At 34.5% G+C, this 13,027-nt stretch overlaps 2 protein-coding genes across 3 annotated transcripts in view; one reads left to right on the forward strand and one right to left on the reverse strand.

Moving 5' to 3' along the window:
• LOC144446838 (uroporphyrinogen-III synthase-like) overlaps nucleotides 1-5,505 on the reverse strand; it is a 29,546-nt gene extending 24,041 nt beyond the window's left edge. The window contains exons 1-2 of one of the 2 annotated variants that reach the window (XM_078136678.1): nucleotides 5,471-5,505; nucleotides 1,398-1,489 (exon numbers count right to left, since the gene is read on the reverse strand). In XM_078136678.1, the coding sequence (XP_077992804.1) occupies nucleotides 1,398-1,457 (60 nt within the window). In that variant the 5' untranslated portion in view covers nucleotides 1,458-1,489; nucleotides 5,471-5,505. Of the gene's footprint in view, nucleotides 1-1,397; nucleotides 1,494-5,470 lie in introns of both variants that reach the window. The other variant, XM_078136679.1, reaches the window with a different exon arrangement.
• A 49-nt stretch (nucleotides 5,506-5,554) lies between these two features.
• Nucleotides 5,555-11,987, forward strand: LOC144446235 (BRCA2 and CDKN1A-interacting protein-like). Its single transcript, XM_078135987.1, has 7 exons — nucleotides 5,555-5,713; nucleotides 7,128-7,202; nucleotides 7,704-7,784; nucleotides 9,128-9,220; nucleotides 9,715-9,902; nucleotides 10,554-10,755; nucleotides 11,508-11,987. The coding sequence occupies exons 1-7, from the start codon at nucleotides 5,555-5,557 to the stop codon at nucleotides 11,676-11,678; spliced, it is 969 nt and encodes a 322-aa protein (XP_077992113.1). The 3' UTR covers nucleotides 11,679-11,987.
• The last annotated feature ends 1,040 nt before the right edge of the window (nucleotides 11,988-13,027 follow it).

A 13,027-nucleotide genomic window follows, 5' to 3' on the forward strand; every position in this document is an offset into this window, starting at 1 on the left:
AATACACACATGCATCGACAGATTTCACTAGAACTAGTCTTACATGGTATATACCTCGATGACCTGAATTGATAACATTGTTATCTCAGTTTGAAGTCATGATTATTTTCATAACTATTACAACTATTTACTACCTGGCAATGCCTAGGGTATTGCACTCAACTACTGGTACTCAACAAACTATTTGGCCAAAATAGATTCTACGAGTTTGTTAAATAAATGGAGATCAGTCCAACTACAGATAAAGCACACTTCGCCGGAAGGTCAGATTTTTTTCCCCTCGCAAGTTCATTAGTTACATTTTTAAGCCAGTGACTTTTATATCGCTGTTTACACTTATATTGTTTTTCTTCTCTTAGTGGTAAGTTTTTACATTATTCTAGAATTTAAAATTAAGTTGTAAACTTATTTGATAACTTTATGAAATGTTTTATGCCAAAAATTTTCTGTTTAACAGAATAAAAGACACAATGGTTCAATTGAGTTCAAGCATTTTGTTCATACTTGCACAAATATGAACTTCAAACTCTGCACACTATTACTGAGATTTTTAAGAATTCAACATAGTTCTGGATTGTCATTCTTACAGTTCCAATCTGGTGAAAGGTCAGTCATATCAGCATATTTTGTCCATACCTCCGAAAGATGAGTGAAAGGCAGAGAATTGGTCAAATGACCTTAATTTAATTTCAAATGTACCTAAATTAAAGCTTGGCGTTTAGCCATACAAACTGTTGTTAATGAGCCAAAAATATGTTATGCTATATATTCCACAAGTAGGATGTTTTGGCACGGACACAAAAATGCAGCTCAGCTTTTTTTTTTTTTTTTGCTTTTTTTGAAGTTGGTTTACCTTTCATGGCTTTGGATGGATTTGACAGTTATGAATGTATGCTGTATATCTTTTAATTGGAATTGGTCCAGTGTGAAGTTTAATTCCTGAGTATTTTAAAAAACATTTATGGGCATTCAAATTGAAATGATACGGCATTGCTTTCAGTATTACCAGTAATATTAAGAAAACAAACTCAATTGACTCTGTGGTTCAAATATTTTCCATTCTTGCATGTTTCTTGTATGTTATCACTGTCGATGTTCAGACAATAATTAGAATGTGAGTGTGTGTTTTCAAATGAAAATTCATCTGTGTTAGTAATCCAATGTATTAAATTAAACTTTCATTCCAAACATAAGTATCAAGTTTCAGGGTCATGTTTGGTACAAAAATTTAATTTAATACAGTATCTGTGTGTATTTGTCAATATAGCCTCTTGAATTCAAAAGTATGAAATGTATCATTCCTTCTACCAAGGTAGTCTTCAGGGATTATCTGAGGCCTTTAATATCACTATTACCTGTATACAGGAGAAGACTAACATTGAGTGCAATCAACCTACCTTGTGGTATGGGTCTGGCTCTGCTCCCTCACGGGGAGCTCTAAAAAGCAACACCTTCATCTTCAAGTCTTTGCCACACCTTCATATTTGTCCTAGCTAGAGAGAAATTTGATAAACTTTGTTTAGATGACATGTGAAAAATAACATCCCTGACAATCAATGTACAAACACATTCTCATATAACTACCATAATAAAAACATCTATGTGTTCAACATATTAGATGTGATTGACAGTTTTCACTCATGCTGTCACCTCTAACGAACATTTGAAACAATATGAACAAAAAAAGTACAGCAACCTACAAATCTTGTTCAATACCAATGTAAAGGGAGCACTGAATTATATGGAACAACACCAGTGATGAAAAACAAAAGAAATTCTATTTTGTTTGATAGAGGGCATAGTTCTGTGAAGCCATCAGATGCAGATATAAGGTATGAGTGGTTTTCACTATCTAATAATAATCAACTATTAATAATATAATTCTAATAAGACTAATTATAATAACTACATAGTTTTTACAGTCAGGACTCAAATGTTCTTAAAAGATGTCGGGAAAAGATGTGCGTACCTGTTGCACATTATCATTTTGTATAAATTTCATATTGTAAGTCATATCTTGTCATCACTTAGTCTTGCATTGTGCGATGTATCAAAAGAATGCAAAATAAAACAAAATTTAAAAAAGTGATAAAATATTGTCTGTATATATTTTTTGTATAAAATTTAAATCCTTTCATCATCCAGATAGCATTAAAAAAATTGTGTTCTTCCGATTACGTTCAATTCTGAAATAGGTGGGTAGGTAGATTTTTATTCTTACTTTTATTTTATGTGTGAGTGTCCAGTTCAGGTAGTTACTGTTGTTTTATTGTCTTTGTGTTATTGGTTTCTTCCCATCAGATGTACAGCCATTACAGAATGGAAGAACAGTTTTATATTGTCTTTTTGAGTGGATGTTAGTTTTTGTATCCACTATTTCTCATTGAACTTCACAATTTTCACAATTTTATTATTTTTTTCTCAAATACATGAAAATAAAGTTTTGGGTGGGCAGCGAAAAACTTCATGTTTTCTTGTTTTGTTCGTTTGTTAGTTTGTTGTTGTTGTTGTTGTTGTTGTTGTTGTTGTTGTTTTTTGGGGGTTTTTTGGGGGGGTGGCTTATTCTTATCTAACACCTTAGAAAACTGAATATTTAAAAGGGCATGTGTTGTGTACATATACAACTAAAATGAAGAATGTAGAAAGCTGAAAATACATAAGGCAACTTCATTGAAAACATACATGTATACATATATATACATAGAAGTACATGTATCATATGCACCATATAACAAGTTTTATTAGACAGTTATGACTGACTGTAACATACACCATGTATACTCTCTTCCTCCGATCACTCTTAGTCACATACTTTGAATGACTTATCTGTTAATAATAGAATTAGACATCACCATTTAAAGACAGATACAAGGTTGTTTTCGAGATTGCCTCCTCTCACAGGAAGTCTATTGTTTGAAATAGAACTCTGCTGTCATGAATAACAGGCTTCAATTTGTACTTCTTACTCTAAGTATAGACATCTATGCTCCAAGCCAAATACTTGCCTGTTAATCTGTTAATAATAATTAGACTATCATCAGAATGCAAGGCTGTTTTTGGAGATTGTCTCATCATCCTCACAGGAAGTCTTGTCTCATTTTGTTAACAGGAAGTCTATTATTTGAAATTACAATATACATGTACTTCATATTAACTGGAGGCAACTAGATAAAACTGGATCATGACATTCCAAACAATGCATACTTTACAGTTTAATACTGAAGTGAACATCTTTGTCAAGGAATGCTGTTCCTATTTAGCATGGTAATTTCTCTTTTTTTGTTATTTTTGGGAAACTCGATAAAGAAATATTGGAATGTCATACTAGATGATATTTACATTGGAGTAAATGTAAACCAAGATATTTTCGCTACCAGAAAATTTTGTGATTTTTCAGTTTATCAGCTAGTTATCAAAGACAAACCTGCACTAATGACCAGACTAGTACATTGTGTTTATGCACTAGCTTATTATTTTTGCGTTTTAGTTTTCCAGCGATATAAGCAAAAATAAATCTTAACTAAAAATTTCCAGGTTTTTAGCACTTTACTTTCACTAAGTGATTATTTTTCTTAAAATCCTTAGCTCAAACTATGAATAATCCCAGTGAAAATACTTCCTACCAGCTTTCTGTATGTACTACAACATATACAGAAACAGTCTTGATAAGAAATAATTTCACCAAGATTTCAGTTGATACAACTATCATTCATTTCACACTGGGCAATAATTTAACATAAAAACTGAAGTGAATTAAAAATTAAAAGTTACTTAAAAGTAAAATCTGAAAGCTAAAGTTAAAAGTAATCCAGACAATTTCCAAACGTTGAAACATTGGAAGAATATAAGTTAATGGTAGCATGGCAAAAACCAGTGAAGGAGTTAAAGTTAAGTAGAAGTCAGATAATAAATGAACATTTTCAAATTTTATAAAAATGAAATTCAAAGTAGACTGAAATATTTATAGAATTTGAAGAAAGTTAATCAAATGTAAAGGCGTACAAGCTGAGTTTATACATTGAGCGAGATTTATCCATATTTCAAAGTCACTCGTCTATAGTATTCTACTTATTGTTCAAAGCATATGTAACTATAACTTGACTGAACTCAGACCTGGTAATAAAATATAAGATATAAACGATGCAATGACATTTTTGATAATCAAAAAATGTCGAGAAATCCATACTAGCAAATCAACTGTTCTAACAAAACCAGAAGGCAATTGTGATGTCATAGAATGCATGTATCAACAGTAATATTATAATGTAATAGTTTAATCAAGGTTTTATGTCAGTATTTTCCCTTGTGTATAAGGCAAAAGGTTTATAAACGTGAGCTTGTGCCACTTTAAGCTGGGCAAAAAAAAAACCAGTAACACGACAGTTTGAGTTCAGCATGAATGAGTAATAACCAGGTATTGGTACTTTGTAAGAATCTATTTTGTGCTCAGTGCTGATGGACATAAAAAATAGAGAGAGAAACCAGAGAAATTTGCTCCCTATCACAGAGAGTTTCAACTGACATTCTTTATTCTGGCCATGAATAAATATAGTTTTTAAAGACATTAAGTCAACAGCAAAGCAGGCAAATTCAGTGAAAATTGATACCAGACACAAACTGGGCACTTTATGAACATTAAAATACCTGGTAAGGGTTCAAGGTATCTGCCAATCTACCAAAGTTAGATACTGTTTGAAATTTTGACTTGTGATGATACAGAACTCATGCCAGTCATCTTTATAATCAGTATGAACAAGTAAGACAAATACACAACAGAAACACCAGATTATGATCAAAGTCACAAGTATACTGTGGGTCTGATTATTAAAATGGTTACTTTTATACAAATATATCTTGTTGTCACTGAGTATTACATTGTGTCATGTACTATGGAATGCATATATGCAATCTCCTGTATCACAAGAATGCCAAATTATGGCAAATAAAACAAAATACATGTTAGTTATAAAAATCAATTTTACATTCAAATCTGTGAACTGAACATAGTACACCAGTCAGTCAGTCAGTCAGTCAGTCAGTCAGTCAGACAGACAGTCAGTCAGACAGACAGACAGACAGACAGACAGACAGACAGACAGACAGACAGACAGACAGACAGACAGACAGACAGACAGACAGACAGACAGACAGACAGACAGACCGACAGGCAGACCGACAGGCAGGCAGGTAGGCAGGCAACGTTATCTGGTTTGAGGTAAAATTCATATTCCTCGTATGATTTCATGCACGCTGATAGGACACTTTAGTGGAATCAGCAGACGACATAACAACATCATAAGTCGTAAAAATACATGCCCTCCACAAGTATCGGTTTGTTGCGTCATTAATTTGCCCGTCTGTTATCAATTGTAGTTCTAAGCACAGTTTGTTGATTTTCAGACTTGTATTCCTCACGTTGAATTGGACTGCACATAATATAAAGGAATCGGTGTTAATTTAATTTTCTTACCTGATTCTCTTCGTCTGGAGTCAGTGTCGTCTGAACAACCCGGAAATGACGTAAAGTTTCATTCGAATGTCATAGGTCATCAAGATGGCTTCCCACGGTAAGAAAAGGAAAACACTACCAAAACAGATTGAAAATACTGACCCAGAGGGGTACGGTGATGCGGAGCTGAACGACTCCGGAGAAGAAATGGCTTATGAAGAAGGGGTTGACTCTGATGACAACTCTGATGTCGACATACATGAGGTAAATTTCACCATTAATACATTATCGAGGTACACGTGGTTGAATGAAAGGGCCATATGTATATGGGATGCGCGTGTCATCGGTGTCACTTCAATAACTTTATCAGTCATCACGTTGCGCAGGGATATATATATTCATCTGTGACTTTCTTGTGTAACTGTTATTGGTTTAAAGATGAGGGGCTATAGCATAGGTCGATTTTCAAATATTATAATTTATAATGTGGTCACATGACAAGTTGAACTCCGCCTGACCTTTTAATATTTGCCCGATCCCGCGACAGCCATCACCATCATGGACACCACCGACATGAATTGCCTTCATTGTGGGGGACGTTTCAAAAAAAGACAGAAGGGGTATAGTAGAAGTTCTTTAGTTGCACACGTAGGCATGAAAGAAAAAGTTTATGTAGCAATGGCTGATGTACTTCCAATGGGACAGGCTCCCCCACCCCAATCCAACAAATTTATATGCACGAGTTGTCACATTCTCTTGCATACTGCTCGAAAGAAAAAACACGATTGTCTGAAAGCAGAGAAAGCTTTCATTGCGAGAAGGGCCAAGAGAGCGTTAGATAGCACTGTAACAGAAACTGAAAACATGATAAACCTTCCACAAAATAACAAGGTTGCTCATTCCAAAGTAAAGGTAGGTATATCATCATGATAGTTGGTAGTATTGTCTACTTTACCTTTATATAAATTAATCAAAGAAAAATGAACTGTGTTGCATTTGTTTTGATTTTGAATCAGTTGTTCTAACTTCTACAATGCTGTTTTTACCTTCCATAAGGGAAGGTTATAGGTTATATATTAATGAATGTCTGTGTGTCTGTGTGTCTGTGTGTGTGTGTCTGTCTGTCTGTCTGTCTGTGTCTGTTATTTCTCAAAAATGACTGATTCATTGGAAATTTGTGCACTTGTCTTCAAATGAAATTTCATCTGTGTTGGCATTCCAATGTATTACATTAAACTTTCGTTTCAAACTCAACCTTGAAAAGTGTTATCTGAAATTTCTGACTGGTTATACTTCAATCTTTACCAAAATATTTGCCATCTACTCAGCGCACAAGATCTTACAGACATGTGAGCTTAATAAGGGGTTTTAATAGGTGCCTGGAAATTTTGGGTTTTAGGTGCCTGGAAATTCGTATTACCCTCAGTCTCTGTTTGTTGATGATCTGTACACTTGGATGTAAATGGCTTCCTTCAGCCCTCGCTCAAAATGCTGGGTTTCTGTATCAAGGAGAATTAAACTTTGTCAATGTTGACAGAATGTCCTGGTGATTCTATGTGCATCTACTGGGAGACTTGTACACACATTAGAGGTAGAAGTGATTAGCTTGTGGGTAATATCCATACATACTAATTAGACTAATTTGCATATCAACACATTTTTCCTGTTTTGTTTACAGGAAGTACAAGTAGAGTTTGAAGCACATTCACCAATAGACAGTGACTTTGATGGTATCAAGCGACTTCTACAACAGGTAGGATATATACAACTGAACTTTGACTAAAGGACTGTCACAAAATTTCACATAATTCAGGAAGGGACATTCGTTTACTGGCCTAGGTCAAGACCCCCCCCCCCCCCCCAAACGAGTGTTAACAAGTGCAACATCGAGATTTGTGAGGAACTATACAATACATGTTTCATTTGGCAGCACATACTCTTTAGCATTGTGTATATATAAGTACAGAGCTACTTCTTAGTAGTAAAGGTGTGAGATCTCTTGCTATCCCTTGGTAACACATAATGAATATTAAAGTTATCATTATCAAATATCCTAATGTGGAAAAACAAAATTCAGCTATCAAAACAAACCAAAATTTGGAAAACAAAGTTTAGTGGGATAATGAAGAATTTAAATTTTCAGGGATGTTGATCACACTTAATTATACTGATTACATTTTAAATATCTGTTCTTTTTTTTCTCTTTCTTTTCTTAACTTGATATAACCATCTTATTTCTTCTATTGTGAACTAGCTGTTTTTGAAGGCCAGCGTAAATTTATCAGAATTAACAGACCTTATTATTAGCCAGAACTACGTTGGCAGTATTATCAAGGTAAGCGGTCAATCAGATTAAAATCTGATGTAGTCTCGGTTACCCAGATTCTCGTTTGGGGTGGTCTCGTAGGTAGAACCCCCAGTGGCGATAGTCTGGGTAACCAAGACTAAATCTGATATAGAGAGTACATCTCAATTTTGTTTTTGATTTTGTTGTTCTGAGAGTGAGTTCCTGCTTCCTACATCTCACCCAGTACCATAGGAGTTCACATTCAAATCTCTCATGTACACATAGCCAATTAAAATCCACTTTACAATTAACACTACAGGATTAATGTTGACGAACAGACCCATCAAAACAATAACAACGTCTGTATGCAAGCCTGGTTTGAATAGAGAGTTCTGAGGTTTTTGACATTAGAAATGTTCTTATTGGTAGAGTGGTCTACTTAACATGGAATTTGAATGTGAACTCCTAAAAGTAAACTACTGATATCAACTTTGAAATACACATACAAATAAAAAAAGTTGTTTGGTTCCGGTTACCTGACCCTAAACTTTTTTTACATATTCGAGAAGAAAAAAAAAAAAAAATTGTAAAAATTGTGAAGTCATGCAAGAAATAGTTGATGCGGAAACTGACATCAACTGAAAAAGACAATATAAAACTGTTCTTCCAATCTGTAATGGATGTACATCTGATGAGAAGAAGCCAATAATACAGAGACCATAATAGAAACCAACAGAAAAACATAACTACCTGAACTAGATGCACACATATGAAAAATAAAATTAAAAATCTACCTACCCCATCTATTCTAAAATTGAATGTAATCGGAACCACACAATTTTTTTTTAAGGAAACTTTCACACTTTTTTTTTATGAAAAGGATTGGAAATAATGTACTGTTTAGACTGAATGATTCTTCATTGTGTATAACCCTTTCAGTTACCGGTACTTGATACATTGCTAGCAGGTAACATGAGTGCCAACAATGACATATCTTTCAGTGCAAGTACTGTGAATAGTCTGTAAGGTTGCCGTGACAGGGTGCCCTCACACATCGATCAACCCCTCACGGCCATGAGAAAGGAGGCTGGTGAGGGTGGAATGACATGATGTATCTTACAGTCCAAGTACTGTGTAACACTAACCACAAAACTAAATTTATCTTCTGGTCATACGAATGCTGGACTTGAAGTTTTGGTTTTTCAATTTTTGCTGTGTTGCAGATTTCAGAGAGAGCGACAAGTATGAAATACAACAATATGTACAATATTTTTGCTAAATTTTGTGTATCATATCACTTTATCATTTTTACCTTATCTATTATCTAACCTATCATATCTTGTGTAGACTCTGATGAAAAATAAACAGTCCTATTTGCTTTCAAATTTCAGCAAAGTGTAACTGATATTGCAGATGATAGTGATGAAGATGATGATGATGAAATTTTTGGATTTACTACAGTGATGAATATTTCTGAAAAAAAGGTGAGCAAAACTTCAGATTTCGAGATGTACAAGTTAGTGGTTCAAACAAGGTTGCTGATACAAGTAGGCATAATGATAGTGAGTCTATTCTATTCAATACTTAATCTGACTGCCTAGCTTGATTATGAATATTTATCGTGGTTGATGAGACATGTCAATGGTGTGATAGGGGGTCTAGGTTGATTTCTGAACCTGACCAAACTAAAGCTGACTCCCTAGCTTTATTTTGAATAGTAATCATGGTAGATGATACACATGAAAGGTATGATAGGGGGTCTTGGCTTTCTTCTGAACCATACCTTACTAAACCTGATTCCCTCGTATGATTTTGAGTAGACACATATTTGTGTCATTAATGTGCTGGCCATTGTATATAACGGCAAATAGGGAGGAGTATTTTTACAGTAGGAAGGAAACTGAGACAGCTGAGAAGACACAATGACCTTTATCAAATTTCAAGTATAAAGACTAAAGTATTATTTTAATGTACACAGGACAAAGGTTGCATACAACAGGTGACATCACTTCTATTGGAAAAATGTGGTAAATGTTGTCCAGAGTCTGAAGTTGATAAATTCCAGAAGATATTGTCTGACGAAAGCCGATGTCTTGGACTACTCCTGAATGAAAGATTTGTCAATGTACCACCACAAATAGCCCTACCACAGTATCAAAGTTTAGAGTAGGTTTTACTTTTTTGTCGTCTTTTTTTTTGACTTAATGCTCAAAAGAAATAGTTTGTTGAAATCACTGATTGCTGCCCAATTGAAGCTAACTAGTCTAATCCAAGGAACCACATCTAAATCTAGTTTAAACCAGTTCTTTCCAGATTCAAACTGGTTGGATCCAATGGAAACCAGTTTAATCCTGTTATCACAGGAATGCTGTCTGTACCTTTGGTGTTTTACTCATGAGATGTGTCTGTACTGCTGAAAATCTTTCTAATAGAAACTCAGATGTATGTGTAATTTAATCCTGGTAAAAAAGATAGCCATGCATGGTTAAATAGATAAATTGTGTAATGCCAATTAGTTGCAAAGTTCGAAAAGCTCACAAAATTATTTCCAATATCGATGGAGCAGAAAATTGAATGGTTGTTTTCCATGTGGCTTTTAGCATTCAAAAATTACAAGAAAGTTGAACAAAACGTCTCCATGAAAAAAACACTTTATTCCAAAACTGAAGTATGTCTGTGATATTTTATTTGTGTGTCCCCTAGACACTATGACATTTAGCTCATTTTATCCTGCTATGTAACCAGCTATATACGTGAGCAGTTCATGTATTCTTACTCAATTTTACAAAGTTTTCATTTCACATTTTTTCTTTTCAGGAAAGATATCAATAAAGCAGTTCGAAAAGGTATGAAATATGAATTTGATTATTTTGTGCGTATTTGTAAAACTTACAAAGAAGCAGATGATGGACAGGGTGAAAGTTCAAGTCAAAAGAAGAAAAAGAACAAATCTACAAGTGGAACAAAAAATATTGGTGATTTGCAGTTCATAAATGCTGAAGATGAATACTTGCACCAGGTAAGTAATGAAAGTTATTGTTTACATTTTTTCACCTCTTTTTTGAAAACTGTTCAATCCTAGACAAACTATTGATTTGCCTGTCAATGGAAAATGTTTTCATAAAATTACCAAAGCTGACATGTCACTGAACTGTGGCTACACAAACTGATGTCATGGCATTGTGACTACATAAACTGATGATGTCATTTCATTGTGATTACACAAACTGATGATGTCATTGTATTGGGACTATGCAAACTGATGTCAGTATGACTAAGTTTAGTGATTTCAATGTTCTGCAATCACATTAACTGATGATGTCATTGCATTGTGACTACACAAACTGATGATGTTGCATTGTGATTACTCAAACTGATGTCCATGTGACTATAAGTATAGTGATTTCGTTGTCCTACAAGCAAGCACATTAACTGATGATGTCATTGCACAGTGACTTCACAGTTTAATGATGTCATTGTGCTGGGACTACACAAAGTGGTGATGTTGTTGTACTGTGAGTCATTTTAATTTCATTTCTTACTGACTGCACTATTAGGTGATTTGTTTGCTTTGCCCTTTAAGGGATGAAAATCTCTTCATTATAGCAATCAATACAAGGTCCACATAGATCATTACTGCTTGTTAGTCACGCCTAGTAGTGAGGTGCTTCATATCATCCATCTAGAGGTAAAAAATAAAAATATGAAATGATGTCAAAGTGGGTAAAATATGATATAGTGATATTATTTTGTTGTTGTGACCATTTACAGGAAGCAGTTGTTGCATTCAACTACCCAGTAACAGATGACAGTGACTCAGTATTGGCTGGAAGATGGTCCTTTGATGACATTGCAATGAAAACATACAGAACAGTTCTGATCGTACCAATGAGTAAATTCAGCGTTGCTCTCACACAAATGCAGGAAGAATTATCAGTGTAAAAATCAACTCTGTGTTCAGTAAAACTGACTCTACTGACGAGGCTTCCAGGTTGAATGCAATGTACCCTTGTCTTTTACAGTAACCGTTGATAACGGCCAACACTAGTATTTCTTCATTTTCACTATCACACTGTTAGGAGTTCCATAGTATGGTAGAAGAAATACCAAACATTTTTCTAAGGATATCTGTCCGTAATGAAAATACACAGGGTTACTCCTTGTTATCTACTCATGGAGAGAAGAAACAAGAAATTAAAGGAAATCTTGTTGAAATTTTGTTTTTTTTAAATACAACCCTCTCCATCATGAATGCAGTATTTGTAATGTATGATTTTTTAGTCAATAAAGTTGGTGTCTACTCTGACAAAACAGTTGAATTTTTGTCATTGTATGATTGCCATATCAACCACTATCAGAATGTCTGTACTCATATATGTTAGAACTTTGAATAAGTTATTACAGGTGTCTCAAATCCAGTGTGCACTTCTTTTCTATAAACAGCGCCCTCACACACACCCATAGTGCAATGTCAAATTGACCGAGACAAGCTGACACTGCATACTGGAACCCATGGCAACAAACCATGTATTCCACTTGTAAAACTAATGACAAGAATGGTTTTGATAATGATGGAATACCTATTTTCATAATTATCAAGGGAGATAAATTTCAAATACAGCATAGATCGTGTTTTCATGAACTCTCCACTGGTAAATAATCTTGTTGAAATAAAAGTATCTCATTTTTCTGGTACTTTTGCTATTAAACAGTGCATGTTTGAATACAGTTACTTAACAAACTAGTACGCTCATGTTTAATGTATTCACAAGCTGTGAAATTGATCATGTGTATCTAGTGACAACTTTTATTTATGGTTGTGTGATAATTAGCAGTGAAAAGCCAGACTGATATTTGGCATCCATTTGACATATCTGTGTGTAGTGTCATTTAAGGACGTCAGCAATCATGTCTTTCCACTTCCCCCAGCTTTTTGAGGTCCCCAGCATCTGTTGAACTGGAATTTGTACGATCGTGTCCACTTGCTGAGACTGCATTTGTCAGCTGGTGTCGTCTTCTGCCTCTGCTGCCTTCAATTTTTTTTCGACACTACAGCCATTTATTTGTACAACACGTCAATCATTCCAGATACACAATGTGGTTATGTTGTCTCCCATGTTCCTTTTGAATCATGAGGGTAAAATATATCTTTTGTTTCAACTCAATTCATTATCAGCACCTTTACATTTGAGAAACCTTGGAATATGACTGTTTCCTTTGCGTGTATTATATACCAAAAGTAACTTTTTGACTTGTGGTCGTCGTGTTTCGTCCTAATTTCTTCACCCCAA

The sequence above is a fragment of the Glandiceps talaboti genome, chromosome 15 (assembly GCF_964340395.1).
Source record: "Glandiceps talaboti chromosome 15, keGlaTala1.1, whole genome shotgun sequence".
NCBI lineage: Eukaryota > Metazoa > Hemichordata > Enteropneusta > Spengelidae > Glandiceps > Glandiceps talaboti.